The 22204-nt window shown below is 49.0% G+C and overlaps 1 protein-coding gene across 1 annotated transcript in view; it reads left to right on the forward strand.

Moving 5' to 3' along the window:
- Window positions 1-8880: 8880 nt before the first annotated feature.
- The window catches only part of JMJD7 (jumonji domain containing 7), a 31528-nt gene continuing 18204 nt past the window's right edge, over window positions 8881-22204 (forward strand). The window contains exons 1-3 of the mRNA XM_075329487.1: window positions 8881-8958; window positions 13099-13252; window positions 14948-15201. Coding sequence (XP_075185602.1) covers window positions 8898-8958; window positions 13099-13252; window positions 14948-15201 — 469 coding nt within the window. The 5' untranslated portion in view covers window positions 8881-8897. The remainder of the gene's footprint in view (window positions 8959-13098; window positions 13253-14947; window positions 15202-22204) is intronic.

Consider the following 22204-nt stretch of genomic DNA (forward strand, 5'->3'; position numbering starts at 1 on the left):
GACGTCGACCTAATGGCGTCACGGCACAACAACATCGTCCCGGCTTCATGGCACGGTCTCACAATCTTCGATCTCTGGCGGCGAACGCCTTAGTTCAGCATTGGTCGCAGTTCTAGCTACCTTATGGGTCACGCCGCTGGCATTGTTGCCCAGAGTGCTGCGCAAGTTCAGGCCCGACTGCCGCCGCGCCATCCTCGTCGCTCCATTGGCCGAGGATGACGTGGTACTCGAATCGGTGGTACCTCACGGTGGGCCAACCGGAGGCACTACCAGACCGATCAGACTTGCTGTCTCAAGGGCCATTTTTCCATTTTTCCAGTTGAATTCTGCGACCCTCAACCTGACGGTGTGGCATTGAGTCCTGGAGCCTTGCGTCTTCAGGATTATCTCAGGACGTGGTTGCCACCATGGGACAGACTAGGATACCAATGTCCGCCAAGATTGACCACAGGATGTGGAAGATATTCTTATCTGGGTACTCGGCTCAAGGGGTTTCTCCCAAGCCGGTTCCATCGTCTATGTTTCCTTCCTTCCTGCAATCTAGGTTGGAAAATGGGTTGTCGCTCAGCTCCCTCTCGGGACAAGTCTCAGCGCTATCTGTATTTTTTCAAAAACGCCTAGCACGACTTCCGCAGGTACGCACGTTCCTGCAGGGAGTTTGTCTTCTCAGCACTCCGTACAAGCGGCCGTTAGAGCCCTGGGATCTGAACAAGGTTCTAATTGCTCTTAAGAAGCCGCCTTTCGAGCCTAGGAAAGATTTTCCCTTTCCCACCTTTCACGGGAAGTGGCCTCTCTAGTACGGTCACGGCTCTTAGGAGAAGTTTTCGAGCTAGTAACGCTCTCATACAAATCTTACTTCCTGGTCCTTTACCAGGACAAGGTAGTTCTGCGCCCGATTCCGGGATTTCTCCATAAGGTGGTATCCCACTCTCATCTCAATCAAGATATCACCTCACCTTCTTTGTGTCCTCATCCAGTCCACCAACTTCAGAAAGATTTGCAGCTGTTGGATCTGGTGAGAGCACTCAGGTTCTACACGGATGCACTCTTTGTCCTTGTCGCTGGTCGGCGTAAAGAGTCGCAAGCTTCCAGATCCACCCTGGCTCGGAGGATCGAGGAACCAATTCTTGAAACCTACAGTTCTACTGGGCTTCCGGTTCCTTCAGGGCTGAAGGCCCATTCTACCAGAGCCGTGGGTGCGTCCTGGGCATTACGGCACCAGGCTACGGCTCAGCAGGTGTGTCAGGCACCCACCTGGTCGAGTCTACTTACTTTTACCAGGCATTATCAGATGCATACCTACGCTTCGGCAGACGCCAGCCTAGGTAGATAAGTCATTCAGGCGGCGGTTGGCCACCTGTAGGAGAGGGCCGTTTGATGGCCCTATCACGAGGTATTCTTTTACCCACCCAGGGATTGCTTTTGGACATCCCAATTGTCTGGGTCTCCCAATGGAGCGACAAAGAAGAAGGGAATTTTGTTTACTTACCGTAAATTCCTTTTCTTCTAGCTCCAATTGGGAGACCCAGCACCCGCCCTGTTTTCTCGGGGTTTTTTTCGGTTTTTTCGGGTACACATGTTGTTAATGTGGAATGGTTTCAGTTCTCCGATGTTCCTCGGATTGAATTGGTCCTTAAACCTGTTATTGGCTTTCCTCCTTCTTGCTTTGGCACTAAAACTGATGAGCCAGTGATCCCACTGGGGGTGTATAGCCAGAAGGGGAGGGGCCTTACACTTTTGAGTGTAATACTTTGTGTGGCCTCCGGAGGCAATAGCTATACACCCAATTGTCTGGGTCTCCCAATTGGAGCTAGAAGAAAAGGAATTTACGGTAAGTAAACAAAATTCCCTTCTTTGTCTCCGTTAATTTTTTCCTTATAACCACGCGGTCCGCAAACGTTAATACCCCTGCAGACTATGATGGGTGTGTGTTCTATCCGTGAAAATCAGAATGAATCCAAAGAGGAGCCCCTTCTATTTGTGGTTGGAGACTGGTATATACTGCTCAGGGCTTTTGCCACACAGCGGTGAACACTGATCTACACCAGCGCCACTCTCACTCACAAGCTGAGCAGACCATATACACTGCACACTGATGAAGGTCTGTTAGACCGAAACGTCTGTGCTATATCCGGTCAAGCTTACTCAATAATAAAATACCAGTTTCTTCAACTATTTGAGTGCCAAGTATTTGCTCTTGCTACATACGGGACTGGATCCTACTTGAGCACCTACCACAAAGAAGTGCCGTATTTATCCACAACACATGTGGATGATTAGACCTCTAATAGGGCTAAGATTAGGGGACACAGTGTGGGTGCAAGAATATACCAATCATCTAATTTTTTTTTAAAGGGAACCTGTCATTGTCGGATCTCTGGACAGCAACGTATAAGAAGAAAGTGAGCAGATAAGGCTGTTTTCACACATCAGGTTTTTGGCATCAGGCACAATCCTGTGACAAACGGATAAAACAGATCCGGTGTCGGATCCGTTATTTTCCTCATTGTATTATATTAGCGCCGGATTGTGCCTGATGCCCTTGCGATGCATCCGTCGTTCGCCAGATTCGGCGAAATTTGTGTCCAGCTACCGGAAAGGACGCAGCATGTAACGTTTTTTGGCAGCGGCAAAAAAAACGGACCGCGCCGGATCCGGTGCCGTCCGGCGTCATATACAATGAAAGTCTATGGGTGCATGGGCGCCGGATCTGTCGTAATGCGGCATACAATGCATTACAGCGACTGATTCCATTTTTTTTTTTCTCCTGAGCATGCTCAGTAGTACAACGGATCCGTCCAAAAACTGAAGGAACTGATGGAAAAAACGGATGAAACTGATCTGTGTTTTTCGCCTGATCCGTTGCATCAGTTTTTACACCGGATTGTTCCTGATGCCAAAAAAACTGATGTGTGAAAGCGGCCTTAGTTTGTTTGAAAAGTTTTCATATAACTATCTGGAGTTTGTATGCATAGGAGTCCAGTGGGCGGTCCTAGTAGTGATTGACAGCTGTCTGCATACAGGGAAGACTGTCGAAGTAGGACCGCCCACTGGACCCTTAGGCTATGTGTGCACGTTGCCTTTTTTCATGCGTTTTCGCAGCGTTTTAAACTGCATCGTAAAGGTATGCGTTCTGCTTCCCCAGCAAAGTCTATGAGAATCATGCAAAATCCGTGCGCACAATGCTTTTTTTAAACGCAGCGTTTTGATTATAAAAAAATTGACAAAATCTCTGCGTTTAAAAAAGCAGCATGTCAATTCTTTTGTCCGTTTTGGCAGCGTTCTACACCCATTGAAATCAATGAGTTATTGAAAAATGCTACCAAAATGTTAAGCAGTGTGTTTGCACTGCATTTTTGTTGCGATCTGCATGTTTATTTGACATAAACACAGTCGGTCTGTCTCTCGCTGTCGGTTGATCGGTCTCTCTATCTCTCTCTCTGTCCATGTCTGTCTCTCCCTCCCACCCTCTCTCTCGTACTCACCGATCCACGATCCCCGGCGCGGCGCTGCACGGCGTTCACACTGTGGCGTCTTCTCCTCTTTTCAAAATGCCGGCCGCTCATTAATCCATCACGTATTCCCTGCTACCCCCGCCCACCGGCGCCTATGATTGGTTGCAGTCAGACACGCCACCCCCCCTCCCGCTGAGTGACAGCTGTCTTACTGCAACCAATCACAGCCGCTGGTGGGCAGGTCTATATCGAGCAGTAAAAAAAAAAAAAAATAATTAAAAAAAAAACAATGAAGTCCCCCCAGTTTTGATACCAGCCAGGGTAAAGCCACACGGCTGAAGGCTGGTATTCTCGGGATGGGGAGCTCCACATTATGGGGAACCCCCAGCCTAACAATATCAGCCAGCAGCCGACCGGAATTGCCGCATCCATTAGATGCGACAGTCCCGTGATTCTACCCGGCTCATCCCGAATTTCCCTGGTGCGGTGGCAATCGGGGTAATAAGGAGTTAATGGCAGCAGCCCATTGCTGCCACTAAGTCCTAGGTTAATCATGGCAGGCGTCTCCCCAAGATACCTTCCATGATTAATCTGTAAGTTAAGGAAAATAAACACACACATCCAAAAAAAACTTTATTTGGAGTAAAAGACAAAAAAACACCCTCTTTCACCACTATATTAATCCCCAAATACACCTCCAGGTCCGACGTAATCCACATGAGGTTCCACGCCGCTTTCAGCTGTTTTACATGAAGCTGACAGTGAGCGGCCACAGACCACGAACGCTCTGTCAGCTCCACACAGCAACTGAAGTGAGCCACGCGATCAGCGATGATGTCACTCAGGTTACCCATGGCCACTGGTCTCAGGGGGAGGACTCCAGCTGTGGCCACGGGTAACCTGAGTGACAGCACCGCTGATCGTGCTGCTCACTAAAGTCACTCGGGATTTGCGGTCACCGGTGAGTCCTTCACCTGTGATCGCAAATCAGGCTGCCACACAGAGAGACACGCGCGATGTCAGTGAAATCGGGTGAAGCTCTGACGTCACTGCTGCGGACTCCTGTGTCCTGGCACTGACCTTGGAGGTTCATCTGAGTTCATGACAGCACACCCGGCTCTGTCTGTGTCTGCTGTCAGCGGGCATGTGGCAGAGCTGGGGGACCGCACTGACAAAAATGCATCCAAAACACATGTAAACTGCATGCAAAATGCATCCAAAATACATGCGTTTTGGATGCATTATTTTTGTCAAAACGCAGCGTCAAGTCTGCCAGAGGGTGCATTTATTTCTGCACTGGCCAGGACGCAACGTGCGCATGAGCCCTTATACATACCAACACCAAGGATTTCAATAGAATGTAAATTTTGCTAAACGTTTTCCAACAAAATTGTATCTCAATCTGATCAGCCCCTGGTCTATAGCTCTGCCAATAGGCCAGAGGCTATTTCTATCCTGATCGGTTCCCTTTAAAAGGCTACACCATGCAGCTAGCGGTGACATTGTCCACCCAATATGAGATAAAATAGTCTGACTATTGGTCTGCTGTGGATAGGCGGAGTTCAGGCCAAATTACCAGCTGTATAGTGAGGCCACACCCTTTACAAGGCGTCATTCACACCTTTGATTTTCTCATGTACCAGAAAAACAGACTGATTATTCTGATCCGAGTTTAATCTGAGTGTCATCCATTTTTTCCGTGCATGGAGAAATGGTGGAAAAAAAACCACCCCAAAAACGTTTCTCCACTGTCTCCATTCTGAAAGTCTGTGAAAATCATGGCCATGTGAAAAGCCCCATGGACTAACACAGGTGTGAGTGTTATCTGTGAAAACCGTAGATGGCACGTGTACAAGAAAATTGAACGTGTGAATGAGCCTTAGGGGTACTTTACACGTTGCGACATCGCTACCACTATATCGTCGGGGTCACGTTGTTAGTGACGCACATTTGGTGCCGGTAGCGACATTGCAACGTGTAAATCCTAGATGGAACAATCAATGAGCACAGAAGCGTACAATATCGCTGATCTGTGTCACGTTGTTCATTTCCATAATGTCAGTTCGACCGCAGGTACGATGTTGTTTGTCGTTCCTGCAGCTCCACACATCGCTGTGTGTAAACCCGCAGGAGCGACAAACACCTCCTTACCTGCGTCCACCGGCAATGCAGAAGGGAGAAGGTGGGCGGGATGTTATGTCCTGCTCATCTCCGCCCCTCCACTTCTATTGTCTGGCCGATTAGTGACGTCGCTGAGCAGGTATGTGCGTGTGAAGCTGCCATAGCGATAATGTTCGCTACGGCAGCAATCACCACATATTGCATGTACGACAGGGGTGGGTGCTATCGCGCTGGACATCGCTAGCGATGTTGCAGCATGTAAAGTACCCCTTAGACCTCGGTTCCACTTGTACATAGCTTCCAATGTGAGAGAACCGGAAACGATATGCTAATGACGCTCTGCTGCGATCATCACCCAAGGGTCATGCCACTGATCTGATCTTGCGATCGTATCACAGCTGCGGAGAAGAGGGAGTACTTTCTCCCATCTCCTCCCCGACCTGTCTCTGCGTACATCGCACTGCAGTCGGATGACATGCGAGTGCAGTGCGATGTTTCACACGCTCCCATAGACTTGTATGGGGATGTGTGTGTGAGCTGAGAATCGCTGCCAAACACAGCATGCTGAGATTCATTTCTCATTCCAATATGGCATGAGAAATTAATCGCAGATGGACACTGCCCCATAGTTATGCATTGCTGTGAGCGCAAGCTGGTGTTTTATCAGATTGCAATCATCCGTGCAAAACGCAAGTGGAACCAAGGCCATACAGGGGTGTTCCCATCTCCAAGATCCTATCCCAATATGTAGTAGGTGTAATAATAAGAATATTAGCAAATAATTCCAATTAGAAATGTAGTTTAGTTCTGATTAACCATGTCTCTTACCATATGTGCAGAGCATTGCAGCTGAGGTATCCATGGCTACGATCACTCATATAGTGACAGTTGCTTGTGGCTGTAACCATGGATACCTAAGCTGCAATGCCCTGCACATGCGGTAAATGACATGGTTAATCAGGAGAACTATACTACATTTCTAATTGGAGGTATTTGCTAATATTATGATTATTACACCTACTAGATACTGGGATAGGATCTTGGAGATGGGAATACCACTGTAAGGGTCATTCACTCATCCGTCATTTTCTTGTATGCATAAACTGTGTGATTTTCATCAAGCGCTTTTGATCTAACTTCATCAGTGTTTGATCAGTTTTTACCATCAGATTTCAATCAGCGATTTCCGCGTATGAATAAAATAGCAAAGCTTCTCACATACATTGTGATGTCAATCTCAGGCAGCACACGGATTGTGCCCCGATGACGTCCATGTGCCGTCTGTGCTATTCATGGGCTCATAGACTCATAGGCTCAATTGGTGATTTTTGATTTGTGAGTCTGTGACTCCAATCAAAAATGGATGCATGATTTTTTTTTTTTTGTTTTATTTTGTTAACACGCTCCTTAATCGAATACGGACTTGTGAACCGCCCCATAGACTAGACTGCGCACATATAGAACGCGAATGTACAAACAGATGTCTGACTGAGGCCATATTTTGTGTTGTTACCAAATTCAAGCTCTGTTCACACTTGCTTTTAGAGTCCTATTTCTCACATTAGAATGTGACTCTATACAGCTCTGGCAAAAATTAAGAGACCGCTGCAAAATTGGCAGTTTTTCTCATTTTTCTCTTTATATTTTTGAGTGAAATGTAAATCGTTCTATGCTATAATCTACTGACAATGTCTCCGAATTTCCAAGCAATACATTTTGGATTTATTTTCTGAAAATGAAAAATGGTCAAAATAACAAAACAATGCACAGTGCTCTCACACCTCAAATACTGCAAAGAAAACAAGTTCATCATTTAGAAACAACAATACGAATAATGTTTTACCTCAGGAAGATTCAGAAATCAATATTTTGTGGAATAACCATGATTTTTAATCACAGCTTTCATGCGTCTTGGCTGCTTTCCACTAGTCTTTCACACTGCTTTTGGGTGACCTTATGCCACTCCTGGCGCAAAAATGTAAGCAGTTCTTTGATGGCTTGTGACTATCCATCTTCCTCTTGATTACATTCCAGAGGTTTTCAATGAGGTTCAGGTCTGGAGATTGGGCCGGCCATGACAGGGTTTTGATGTGGTGGTCCTTTATCCACAAATTGACCTAGATGTGTGGCACGGTGCATTGTCCTGCTGGAAAAAACAGTCCTCTGAGTCGGGGAACGTTGCCTGAGCAGAAGGAAGTAACTGTTTTTCCAGGGTAACCTTGTATGCGGCTTGATTCATATGTCCTTCACAAGGTTTAATCTGCCCAATTCCAGCCTTGCTGAAGCATCCCCACATCACCACTGATCCTCCACAAAATTTCACAGTGGATGCAAGACACTGGGGCTCGTACGCCTCTCCAGGTCTCCGTCTAACCATTAGACGACCAGGTGTTGGGCAAAGCTGAAAATTAGTCTCATCAGAGATGATTACCTTACTCCAGTCCTCTATGGACCAATCCGTATGGTCTTTGACAAACTTCAGCCTTTGCGTCTCATTGATGAAAGGCTTTTTTCTAGCTTTACATGACTCGAGCCCTGCCTCTAGGAGCCTGTTACAAACTGTTCTTGCTGTGCACTCAACCCCAGCTGCCATGTGCCATTCTTTTTGTAGGTCACTGTCATGGCCAGCCCAATTCCCAGACCTGAACCCCATTGAAAACCTCTGGAATGTAACAAAGAGGAAGATGGATAGTCACAAACCATCAAACAAAGAACTGCTTACATTTTTGCACCAGGAGTGGCATAAGGTCACCCAAAAGCAGTGTGAAGACTGGTGGAAAGCAGCCAAGACGCATGAAAGCTGGGATTAAAAATCATGGTTATTCCAGAAAATATTGATTTCTGAACTCATTCTGAGGTAAAACATTATTAGTATTGTTTGTAAATGATTATGAACTTGTTTTCTTTGTATTATTTGAGGTGTGAAAGCAATGTGCATTGTTTTGTTATTTTGACCATTTCTCATTTTCAGAAAATAAATATAAACTTTATTGCTTGGAAATTTGGAGACGTTGTCAGTAGTTTATAGAATAAAATCATTTACATTTCACTGAAAAATATACCTATAAAGAGAAAAACACAATTTTGAAGTGGTCTCTTAATTTTGGCAGAGCTGTAGAAGCAATAGATTTCCGGTTTTGCTTGTGTTTTGTCAGCGATAATTACACTTGAGTTTCCTACGTTTATATTTTAGCTAATGTACTGCAATACTAGGAGAGACCAGCAGGTGGCGCTGTCCGACACTATAGCACACAGCGCGGTGGCGTCTAATCTAGGTAAGTGACTCGCTGATACGTCATGTGACTGTGTGAGAGGAGAAAGATGGCGGCGGCTGGGGACACGGTATGGAGGTGTCTGCGGGAGTTCGCAGAGGAAGTCCGGGGTGAGTGTAGGGAACAGAGTTGTTGTCGGGTGTTTTCGCTATTCTTAGTATGTGTTTGTCTACGGCTGGCAGTTTTTATATATCTGCTCTTTACGACACCTGCAGTGAATGAGATCACACACAGCAAAGTGTGCAGACAGCCGCCACTAGGGGGCGCTTACTGCATAGTTTTTTATAGCGCGCCCATTCATTTCAATAGGAGCTGCAAAAGGTGTGTGCAGCGAGCTCCCCCTGTTGGCTGCTTCATGTAACCGCAGTTGTCTTAGTTAAAGGAAAAATGGCATTAGAAGATTAGTTTTGTTTTTTTAAAGTTGTAATTTTAAATACATTTTATGATATGTATATAAAATATTTGTTTTTCTATATCATTTATTTGACCTCTTTAGGCGAGCTTCTTTATAGAACTTAAAAGGGTTATCCCAACCTGACAATTAATCCCCTATGAGGCTACTTTCACACCTCCGGTTTTTCTTCTGCGGCACAATCCGGCACTTTGCAGGAAAATCGCAACCGTTTTTTTTTGCTGCCGGTTGCGATTTTCCTGCATAGACTTTAATTAGTGCCGCATTGTGCCGCATGGCCTTGCGTTCCATCCGGTTTTTGCCGCATGCGGCAGATTTAGCCGATGCGGCGGCCGGATGGAACGTTGCCTGGCACGTTTTTTCGTGCGGCAAAAAAAACCGCATCGCGCCGCATTCGGCCGATGCGGCGCATCTCTCAATGCATGCCTATGGCGGCCGGATGCGGCGCGATGCGGCAAATACCGCATCCGGCCGCCGCATGCGGTTTTTGCCACTGCGCATGCTCAGTAGCATGCCGCAAGCGGCAAAAACCGGGCGGGCCGCATGGGAAAAACTTATGCAAAGGATGCGGTGTTTTCACCGCATCCGTTGCATAGCTTGCACAGCCGGATTGAGCCGCAGGGCTCAAGCCGGATGTGTGAAAGTAGCCTAAATGAACAGGGCTGTGAAGTGCAGCCTATGAGACTGTTGGGCACGGTGGTAGTCCCATAAGCAATGAATGGCGCCATATCGCCAGTCCGTGACCGTACGAGCATTTCACAGACCCTTTTTCGAATTGGGACAATCCCTTTAACATGGTCTGTTTTTTTAAAAATATTTTTATTTTCTGTCACATTTTAAAAAGTCCTAACTTTTTATTATTTTTGTTGTGGACACAGTCATATGTGGGAGTGTAGTTTTGTATTTTTGCAGCAGCGTAATTTTTAGTGGTGGCGTTTTGGGTGTGTGTAGAATTTGTGTATTAAAGAAGTTGTCTGGGTCTTCATCACTGATGACCAGTCTTTGGGATGGGGTGCGGCACATCACTCTCTATTCTAATCAATATTGGGCGGATGTGCAGCACCCGGCCGCGGACACTACTGCATTGAAATAGCATTTCCGTCCACCTGCTGGTCAGCAGTGGTGTGGGGTGTCAGACCCCCACTGATCAGACACTGATGACCGATTCTACAGAGAGGCTGACTATGGATAAGCACCAATTTGTGTCGCCACAAGGAGATATGCACAATTAAAATTAATAATTAAATAATAAATGAATAATCTCCAAAATGGAGTCGAGCTACTGCACCAACAAAACCAATAGAAAATGTAGCCAAAGACAATACAATAGTAAAATATGAAATTTGATTAAAGATCATAATAAAACCAATAAACTGCAAGGGATAGTAATGAAAAAAGTGCCGAGGCACCACAAGACTCCAACAGTGAATTGCAAACAGACAATAGATAGATTATAAAGATATAAATGTGTATCACATTCCAATTATCTGTCCCCATCAAGGGTATAGCAGTAATTGAAATAGATGTAAAACTTCAAAAAGCGTATACTCTAAAGCGGGCTTTACACGCTGCGACATCGCTAATGCAGAGTCGTTGGGGTCACGGATTTTGTGACGCACATCCGGCCGCATTAGCGATGCCGTTGCGTGTGACACCGATAAGCGATTTTGCATCGTTGCAAAAACGTGCAAAATCGCTAATCGGCGACACGGGGGTCCATTCTTAAAAATCGTTACTGCAGCAGTAACGAAGTTGTTCCTCGTTACTGCAGCAGCACACATCGCTGCGTGTGACGCCGCAGGAACGAGGAACCTCTCCTTACCTGCCTCCCGGCTGCTATGCGGAAGGAAGGAGGGGGCGGGATGTTACGTCCCGCTCATCTCCGCCCCTCCGCTGCTATTGGGCGGCGGTTCAGTGATGTTTCAGTGACGTCGCTGTGACGCCGCACGGACCGCCCCCCTTAGAAAGGAGGCGGTTCGCCGGTCACAGCGACGTCGCTGGACAGGTAAGTATGTGTGACGGCTCTGGGCGATGTTGTGCGGCACGGGCAGCGATATGCCCGTGTCGCGCAACAGATGGGGGCGGGTACCCACACTAGCGATATCGGGACCGATATCGCAGTGTGTAAAGTAGCCTTAACTGTTTGCATATCGCTAAAAGGCATGTATAAAGGCAAAAGGAGCCAAGGACAAATACCCAGGAGATCCCATCATAGGGGTTAATTACCTGTTGCCATTAGCCACTGCTGAGCCACACCAACACGTGTTTCGGCCGTAGCCTTCGTCAGGGAGGTGTGGTAGGTATTCACTGTTTGAGTCTTGTGGTGCCTCGGCACTTTTTTCATTACTATCACTTGTAGTTTATTGGTTTTATTATGATCTTTAATAAAATTTCATATTTTACTATTGTACTGTCTTTGGCTACATTTTCTATTGGTTTTGGAGAGGCCGACTATGTAAAATTAATGGATAACCTTGTTAAAAGGCTTTTCTAGAACTCTTAAAGGGAACCTGTCAGGTTCCATATGTGTTCTAACCTACAAGCAGGGTGATGTGTGGCCTAGTAACCCCTTCCTACCCATCCCTGTGTTGTAATATTATGTAACATGAATGTATAAAAATGTTTTATAACTTACGTGTAAATGATCAGAGGCTCTAGCCCCATGGGCGTCGCATCGCATCGCACCGTGGGCGTTTGCATGTGTTCCGTGGTATCACGCCCCTGTGGATTTACATGAGCGACGATCCCGCACATGCTCACTTGCCATTTCCGCAGCCTTGTTATCCGGATGCTTGCTTCTCGTCTTCAGATGCGCTCTGCACATGGTCGGAACGGCAGGAGTCTTCTGAGCATGTGCAGAGCGCATCTGAAGACGAGAAGCAAACACACGGATAACAAGGCTGCGGGAATGGCAAGTGAGCATGTGCAGGATCTCAAGGAGCGACAGAGATGTCGCTCAAGTAAATCTATGGTGTCATGTCCTCAGGGGTATCAAAGTGTAGACTGGAGGAAAAACGGGTTTAAAAACCGCGCTAGGAAACCACGAGCAAGGATGTAAATGAATATTTTTCTTTTATTTAGATAATTTAGATAAGTAATAATTATCTAAATAAAAGAAAAATATTCATTTACATCCTTGCTCGTGGTTTCCTAGCGCGGTTTTTAAACCCGTTTTTCCTCCAGTCTACACTTTGATATCCTTTGCTCAGACACGGGGCCGCTGCTGAACCACTAAAGCACTCATCCACGTTCTCTAAGGGGTTGTGACTGGCACAACCCAGCCAGGTGAGTGTGTTTTAACCCTTTTTCCCTCTGCCCTGTAAATCGGGTAAGACCCTATTGCGCCTTTTCTCTCCTACTACAGCATGTCCTCAGGGGTGTGATACCACAGAACGCATGCAAACGCCCACAGGGCGATGCGACACCCAGGGAACGAGCCCCTCTGCTCATTTACATAGGGAACATGTAAGTAATAAAACTTATTTTTATACATTCATATTACACAATATTACAACACAGGGATGGGTAGGAAGGGGTTACTAGGCCACACATCACCCTGCTTCTAGGTTAGAACACATATGGGACCTGACAGGTTCCCTTTAACATTGATGGCTAATACTTAGGATAGGTGACCTATATTAAAGTCCCAGATAACCCTTTTAACGTTAACCCTTTCTAGGGGCAAAGGAAAAAAAAATGAAAACGCTGCATAGTGGTCTTGGTTAGCTGAAGCTTTCCTGCAGATGTTTAGCTCGGGGACACTCGCCGTGAGACATTTCAGGTCTTTTTATCCTGTGGTATAAATAATGTGCGGTATTTGCTTTTTTCATCTCCACAGATCTACATGGAACGGCCGGTGTCCCGTGCCTGGAAGAGCCGCCGTCTCCACTGCAGTTTCATAGGGAATGGCTGTGTCCAAACAGACCGTGCATTATCCGCAATGCCCTCACCCACTGGCCCGCGCTGCATAAGTGGACCTTAGATTACCTCCGGTACGGGAGCTGTAGTTCTTATAGATCTCAGGTAGCGGTGATATTTCTACCTTTTTTGTGTAGTGATAACTTTGGCTAACTCAGATAAAGTGAAAAATAACATATAACCGTCTGATCTTCCGCTGCTTCCACTGTCCAGACCCGGCCAACACCTTCCTTCCCCTAGTAGCCCCTCCTAGATAACATGTTGGTGTCACTGTAGAATGGTGAGTGACAGCAGTGGAAGTATCGCCTCAGTCATGGCCATCACGAATGAACAGAAACCTTCAGACAGACGATGAGACCCTTTGTTATAGTTATTTTTTTGTTTACATTTATTTTTAGACATGTCTTAGCTCAGAATTCACTCTTAAATAAGGGTTCTCATAGAAATGCATTTATATTACTGATTGCAATGTGGGGGGTTATTTTACCCTTCAGAAAATGTAATATGTGCCCATAGTGCTGATATTTTCTAGTATGTTTGGTGCGCCTTCCTTAAATACCTTTGGTTACACTATATACTGTATTTTGCAGACTATAAGACTCTCCTTTTTTTTTTTCTCCAAATTTTGGAGGGGTGCTTCTTATAGTCTGCATGTACATGGCTGTAGAGGGGGCGTAGGAGGAGACAGAAGTAGGGTCACAAGAGGCAGGAACCATGGCTGAGGTTTAACAATGTGCCCGCTATTGAAGAGAATGAATATTCACTGCTCCCCACACCCATAATCCCACCCTCCTGTTGGCATTGAAGCCGCTGATGAGAGGTGGGTGGGATTATGGGTGCTGGGAGCAGTGAATATTCATTCTCTTTAATGGAAGCACACATGTTTACCCAGCCGACGGCTTCCTGCAGTGGATGGATTATCACGTGTAACCGTTATTAAAGAGAATGAATATTCACTGCTCCCAACGGCTAAAGTCCAAGGCGTGAGTAGAAGTGAATATTCCAGCAGTTGTCGTTTTGCGTGAAACTGTGGGCGCATGGCTTAATGTGATGTGCTGCCCGGCGCTTACATTCTGGAGTCATGCTGCACACCAGGAAGAGTAGAGGGAAGGTGAGTAGAATTGTTTTATTTTTTTGTGTGTGCAGTGTGATAGGAGGCATATATACCAAGATGGGCCCATGATGGAGATCATACATATCAGGATGGGCATTATATACACCAGGATGGGCACACTAGTACAGAATTGGGGGACATTACCCTCATAACAGTCTTAGCAGCAGATCCCCTTCATAACATAGTGCATCATGATCACATTTTTTGCTTCAAATTTTTTTTCTTCTATTTTCCTCCTCGAAAACCTAAGCGTCATCTTATGGTCTGCAAAATACAGTACATCAAATCTAGACTCCATGTCATTATCTTCTTGTTCTTGTTCTTTTTTTTTTTTTCTTTGTTTTTGTTTTGTGCTGCAATGTTTCGTTAACACTACAGATTGGGTTTTGAAGGTTATGTAAGGGCAGTATAGTATAAGGAAAGGTCCAATCTCCCATTAGGCAAAATAATCCATATTTCTTGTACATTGCACAGTGTAGAAATGACTTGCAAAATATTAACAATGCAAACCAGTTATCTGATGTGGCATCCAGCTGAAAAACGTGTGCAAAATGTCAGCAGAATAGAATTCTTGGGGTCACTAGAAAATAGAAATGCGCTGAATGATGAGTGAAGCTCCATAACTGACTTGTATCCTTCATATTTATATGTAAAGGGAATGTGTAGGATCCAAGGCTGTGAGCGTGGCCGTCACTCCCAATGGTTATGCAGATGCCGTGTACAACAACAAGTTTGTGATGCCGGAGGAGCGAACGATGAGTTTTTCTGACGTCCTGGATGTTATAGAGAAGAAAACGACTTCCCCGGGTGTCTTCTACATCCAGAAACAGTGCTCCAACCTGACCGAGGAGTTTCCTGAACTTATGGGAGATGTGGAGAGTCATATTCCTTGGATGAGTGAGGCACTAGGTAAGGTGATCGGTTGGGGTTCGCCAGTGGAGGTTTTTTTTTTGCCCATGAGTTTTGGTGTGCTAAGAAATGTAGACACGTAGACCCCGATTCATCAAGACTAAAGTGCTAAAGTCTTGATGAAGAGTGCCCCTAATTCATTCATCATTTGCAGGTTTTGTTTTTTTGTGACGTTCCTTTTTTTGTCTGGTAGTCTCCTCCATCGCCACTTTTTGTGGCAAATTTCTTCAAAATGGTTCACGCGCAAAATCAAAAATGCTCCTATTTTTATCTTTTTTTCTTTGTCGCTCCATTGGGAGACCCAGACAATTGGGTGTATAGCTTCTGCCTCCGGAGGCCACACAAAGTATTACACTCAAAAGTGTAACCCCTCCCCTCTGCCTATACACCCTCCCGTGCCTCACGGGCTCCTCAGTTTTATGCTTTGTGTGGAAGGAGGCACACATCCACTCACACATCTCCATTTTAGTCAGCAGCAGCTGCTGATTGTATCGGTTGGAAGAAAAGAGGGCTCCCACGGGGCCCCCGGCATGCTCCCTTCTCACCCCACTACGTCGGCGGTGCTGTTAAGGTTGAGGTACCCATTGCGGGTACAGAGGCTGGAGCCACATGTCGTATTTCCTTCACCATCCCTTGGGGGCTCTGGGAGAAGTGGGATCCTGAGCGGTCATCCAGGTACTGGGACCGTGCTCCCTCCGCAGCCCCAGTGTGGAATCTTCCGGACCGGAGTATTTTCTTTATCAGGGACCGGGCCCTGCATCTGTCAGGTACTCTGTGTCCCCATGGGGACGGTTCATGGAGCGCCTGGCACCCGGACGCTGCAAGGGCTGCTAGGCCGTGAAAGCCGGGGGACTTCCGCGCCGACCGCGCCTGTTTGTCGGCCGCGGTCATAAATTTAGTCCCCGGCTTCAGTTGCGGCCTACTTGCAAAATCTCGCCCCCGGACCTGTCTGTCAGGGTAGGGGCGGGACAGCCGACCGGATGCTGCCTGGGACACACAGCGGCTGCTGATCCGTGAAAGCCGGGGGACTTCCGCGCCGACTGCGCCTGCTTGTCGGCCGCGGTCATAAATTTAGTCCCCGGCTTCAGTTGCGGCCAACTGGCAAGACTCCCGCCCCCGGACCTGTCTGTCAGGGTAGGGGCGGGACAGCCGTCCTGACGTCGGCAGTGAGGGCCGGAGCATCCTGTATGCTTCCTCCCCCCTCTTTGATCACAATAGGGACCCCAGATTCCCGCACTTTTTCCTGGTGCCGCCCACCGCTCCACTCCCCCCTCTGAGAGCTCCAGCAGCCATTTTTTTCAGACATTCTGCGCTGGAGAATCATCAGGAAAGAGCTCTTCACCGCTGGGAGACCTGGAGCAGGGAATCTGGAGGACACACACGCCGCTTTTTAGCGGTCGGTAAGCCACACCGGTCATCCGGTGCTGGTCCCCCTGGGTTGCCTGAATAGATACGTATTATATATCTTTATATATATATAGATCTCTGTTCGGCCGGGCTGTATACTCTTCCCTTATACCCTCTGTGATCACTCTCCTGGGACACAACAGCATGTCGTCCACAAGGAGCAAGAGCGCTAAGGCACAGGGTTTATTTGCGACCTGTACCTCTTGTGGGGCTAGGTTTCCTGCGGGTTCCACCTACCCTCACTGTGAGCAATGCTCGACCCCTGTTACACTGACTCAGCCGGAGCCGGGACCACTTGTGGGCCCCTCGGCTCAGGTAGACCCCCATGCTACCACTTTTCAGGCGGCAGGGACAGAGTTTGCAGTGTTTGCTGAGAAGGTCTTTGAGTCACTTTCACAATCCATGGCTAAGTCTATGGACATATGGTCTGCCAAGCTGCTAGAAGCCTTGCAGTCCAGACCGGTCCTTACACAGACCCAGGACACTGTTGGATCGGCGCCTCCAGGTCCCTCTCGGTCCACGCCGCAGCGCGCTCCCGGGGTGGGCTCTAGGTTTCACGTGGAGGACTCCTCCACGGTCCACAGCCCCAGACCAGCTAAGCGGGCCCGCTTGGAATCATCAGCTTCATCACGCTGCTCAGGTTCCCGGCTGGAGGACTCGCTGGAGGACGAGGCGGAGGTCGCAGCTCAGGGCTCTGACCATGACGTTGCCCTCAACCTTGATACACCTGAAGGGAACGCCTTAGTAAATGATCTTATCCCGTCCATCAACCAGGTGTTAGATCTATCTCCCCCGCCTCCACCTATAGAGGAGTCGTCTTCTCAGCAGGAGACACACCAGTTTCGGTTCCCCAAACGTACACGGAGTGCGTCTTTCGACCACTCTAACTTCAAGGATGCTGTCCAGAAACCCAGAGCGGTTCCGGACAAGCGCTTTACTAAGCGCCTTGCTGACACACGTTACCCCTTCCCCTCTGACGTAGTTAAGGGTTGGGCTCAGTGTCCCAAGGTGGATCCTCCAGTCTCTAGATTGGCGGCTAGATCTGTGGTATCGGTTGCAGATGGCTCATCGCTAAAAGATGCCACTGACAGGCAGATAGAGCTCCTGGTGAAATCCATCTATGAAGCCACGGGCGCGTCCTTTGCCCCGGCTTTTGCAGCCGTGTGGGCACTCCAAGCTATCTCGGCTTGTCTAACCGAGATTAATGCGGTCACACGTACTTCTGCTCCGCAGGTTGCGTCTTTGACTTCTCAGGCGTCGGCGTTTTCTTCATACGCCATGAAGGCAGTCCTAGACTCTGCTAGCCGTACAGCGGTCGCATCCGCTAATTCTGTGGCAGTCCGCAGAGCCATGTGGCTGCGCGAATGGAAGGCAGACTCGGCTTCCAAGAGATTCCTAACCGGTTTGCCGTTTTCTGGCGACCGATTGTTTGGAGAACGATTGGATGAGAGGGAAAAGACTCCTCCTTACCCCAGTCCAGACCGAAGCGAACTCAGCAACGTAAGATACAATCGAGGTTTCGGTCCTTTCGCCCCTCCGCCAAGTCCCAATCCTCTTCGTCCAATAGGCCGGAGAAAGGTCAGAGGAACTCCTACGCGTGGCGGTCTAAGTCACGCCCCCAAAAGGCTGCCGGAGGCACTGCCTCCAAGGCGGCCTCCTCATGACTCTTAGCATCCCCGAACCGCATCCTCGGACGGTGGCAGGCTCTCCCGCTTTTGCGACACCTGGTGGCCACATGTTCAAGACCGATGGGTGAGAGACATTCTGTCTCACAGTTACAGGATAGAGTTCATCTCTCGTCCTACAACTCGTTTCTTCACAACCTCCCCCCCCCCTGCTCGGGCCGACGCACTTCTTCAGGCAGTGGCCGCTCTGAAGACAGAAGGAGTTGTGATTCCCGTCCCCCCTCAGGAACAGGGGCGCGGCTTTTACTCCAACTTGTTTGTGGTGCCAATGAAGGACGGTTCATTCCGTCCCGTTCTGGACCTCAAACTGCTCAACAGACACGTGAGAACCAGCCGGTTCAGGATGGAATCTCTCCGCTCGGTCATCGCTTCGATGTCACAGGGAGACTTTCTCGCATCGATCGACATCAAAGATGCTTATCTCCATGTGCCGATCGCACCCGAACATCAACGCTTCTTGCGTTTCGCCATATGGGACGAAGACCTTCAGTTCGTGGCATTGCCTTCGGCTTGGCGACAGCCCCACGGGTTTTCACCAAAGTCATGGCATTCGTTGTGGCGGTCCTACATGAGGCGCCTCATGCACTTCCTAGGGAAGATGGTGGCAGCGATGGAGGCAGTGCTCTTCGCGCAATTTCATCCACGCCCACTCCAATGGGACATTCTCCACAAGTGGGACAAGAGATCGACTTCCCTCGACAAGAATGTCTCTCTTTCCCTGGCAACCAAGACGTCTCTTCAGTGGTGGCTTCTTCCCACTTCTCTATCGCAGGGAAAATCCTTCCTGCCCCCAACCTGGGCTGTGGTCACCACGGACGCGAGCCTGTCAGGGTGGGGAGCAGTGTTTCTCCACCACAGGGCTCAGGGGACCTGGACTCCGAGGGAGTCTTCCCTTCAGATCAATGTTCTGGAGATAAGGGCAGTGTATCTAGCCCTATTGGCGTTCCATCAGTGGCTGGAGGGCAGGCAGATCCGTATCCAGTCGGACAACGCCACTGCAGTCGCCTACATCAATCACCAGGGCGGCACTCGCAGTCGTCAAGCCTTCCAGGAAGTACGGCGAATTCTGCAGTGGGTGGAAGCCACAGCATCCACCATCTCCGCGGTTCACAGAGCTCTGGCAGCGGATGCATAAGTACAGGATTGGTCGCAGTTTCAACTGCCTTATGTGTTTCCTCCTCTGGCGATGCTACCCAGAGTATTACGCAAGATCAGGTCCGACTGCCGCCGTGCCATTCTCGTCGCTCCAGACTGGCCAAGGCGGTCGTGGTACCCGGATCTGTGGCATCTCACGGTGGGTCAACCGTGGGCCCTTCCAGACCGCACAGACTTGCTGTCACAAGGGCCGTTTTTCCATCTGAATTCTGCGGCCCTCAACCTGACTGTGTGGCCATTGAGTCCTAGCATCGTCAGGGTTATCTCAGGATGTCATTGCCACTATGAGACAAGCCAGGAAACCGACGTCCGCCAAGATCTATTACAGGACTTGGCGGATATTCTTGTCCTGGTGCTTTGTGAATGGGTTTACTCCCTGGCCTTTTGCCTTTAACCATTTTTCTTTCCTTCCTTCAATCTGGAATGGACAAAGGTTTGTCACTAAGCTCTCTCAAGGGACAAGTATCTGCGCTCTCAGTATTTTTTCAAAGGCGCCTGGCCAGGCTCCCGCAGGTCCGCACGTTCCTGCAAGGAGTATGCCACATAGTCCCACCTTACAAGCGCCCACTAGAGCCCGGGGACCTTTACAGGGTACTAACGGCTCTTCAGAAACCACCTTTCGAGCCGCTGCGAGATGTCTCCTTATCACGTCTTTCGCAGAAGGTGGCATTTCTAGTGGCAGTTACATCACTCCGAAGAGTGTCGCATCTTGCAGCGCTGTCATGCAAAGCCCCCTTCCTGGTTTTTCACCAGGATAAGGTGGCTCTGCGTCCTGTTCCGGAATTTCTCCCTAAGGTGGTATCTCCTTTTCATCCAATCAGGATATCACCTTACCTTCTTTTTGCCCTAATCCAATTCACCGATGTGAAAAGGATTTGCACTCATTAGATCTAGTGAGAGCACTCCGGTACTACGTGTCTCGCACAGCGCCCCTGCGCCGTTCAGATGCACTCTTTGTACTTGTCGCCGGTCAGCGTAAGGGTTCGCAGGCTTCCAAGTCAACCTTGGCTCGGTGGATCAAGGAACCGATTCTTGAAGCTTACCGTTCTTCGGGGCTTCCGCTTCCTTCGGGGCTGAAAGCCCATTCTACCAGAGCCGTGGGTGCGTCCTGGGCATTGCGGCACCAGGCGACGGCTCAGCAGCTGTGTCAGGCAGCTACCTGGTCTAGTCTGCACACTTTCACGAAACATTATCAGGTGCATACCTAGGCTTCGGCAGATGCCAGTCTAGGTAGGCGAGTCCTTCAGGCGGCGGTTGCCCACCTGTAAGAGGGAGCCGTGTCGGCTCTATTATCGAGGTATTCTTTCTTTGTCGCTCTATTGGGAGACCCAGACAATTGGGTGTATAGCTACTGCCTCCGGAGGCCACACAAAGTATTACACTTAAAAGTGTAAGGCCCCTCCCCTACTGCCTATACACCCCCCGTGGGATCACGGGTTCCTCTGTTTTCATGCTTTGTGCGAAGGAGGCTAACATCCACGCATAGCTCCACTGTTTAGTCAGCAGCAGCTGCTGACTTTGTCAGATGGAAGAAAAGAGGGCCCATACTAGGGCCCCCAGCATGCTCCCTTCTCACCCCACTTTTGTCGGAGGTGTTTGTTAAGGTTGAGGTACCCATTGCGGGTACGGAGGCTGGAGCCCACATGCTGCTTTCCTTCCCCATCCCCTTAGGGCTCTGGGTGAAGTGGGATCCTATCGGTCTTCAGGCACAGGAGACCGTGCTCCGTCCACAGCCCTGGGGATCTGCTGGACATGGAGCTGAGTATCGTCAGGGACAAGGCCCTGCTACATTAAGGTACTCTGTGTCCCCGTACAAATCGCGCACACACACACCAGCATTGCTGGGTGTGTTAGTGCGCCGGGGGCAGCAGCGCAGCGCGCTCGTGCTATACTCACTACAGCTTGCTGAGTGAGTTTATGTGTTAGGAACTACCGCGCCGACCGCTGATGGCGGTTTTTACAGCAGCGCTGCGACGCGGCTGGGACTTGTGGTGCGCCGGGGACTTCCGCGCTGGCCGCGCTTATACGGCGGCCGCGCTTATAAATCGAGTCCCCGGCTTTTGCGGCCTAGTTCCGTTTCGTTCCCGCCCCCAGGCCTGCCAGTCAGGGGAAGGGCGGGAAGCTGTGCTGAACTTCAGCGCCGAGGGTTGGAGTCTGCTTAGCATACTCCAACCCCCCTCACTGGGCACAGTGGGACGCCAGTTTCCCGCACTTTGTCTGGGGCACGCCCACGGCCCGCCCCTCTTCACAGGACGCTGGCAGCCATTCCTGTTTGCAGTCTCAGTGGAGAAGGGAGACAAGCTCTGGGAGACCCAGACACGAGATTCTGGCGACCACACACCCGCTTGGAGCGGGCGGTAAGCGGCACCTCGGGTGCTGACACCACTTGTGCCGAAGTGTTCATTTGTATATGCTTGTATTCTATACATTGCCCTGTACGGTCGCTATTCTTGGCTATATACCCTCCTAGGTTGCTAGACAACATGTCGTCTGCAAAAGGCAAGGGGGCCAAGACACAGGCTTTCTATGCTACCTGTACCATATGTGCGGCTGTTCTACCGGCTGGTGCCACTGACCCCCATTGTGTGCAATGTTCGGCCCCTGTGGCACTTGCTCAGCCGGGGCCTCGGCTAGAGGTGGCCCAAGGAGAACCACCTGTGAACACTGTCCAGGTGACAGGGACGGAATTTGCAGTTTTTGCTGATAGATTGTCTGTGACTATGACTAAAATCCTTGAGACTTTGCAGTCCAGACCG

This window comes from Anomaloglossus baeobatrachus, chromosome 12 (genome assembly GCF_048569485.1).
Source record: "Anomaloglossus baeobatrachus isolate aAnoBae1 chromosome 12, aAnoBae1.hap1, whole genome shotgun sequence".
Lineage (NCBI taxonomy): Eukaryota > Metazoa > Chordata > Amphibia > Anura > Aromobatidae > Anomaloglossus > Anomaloglossus baeobatrachus.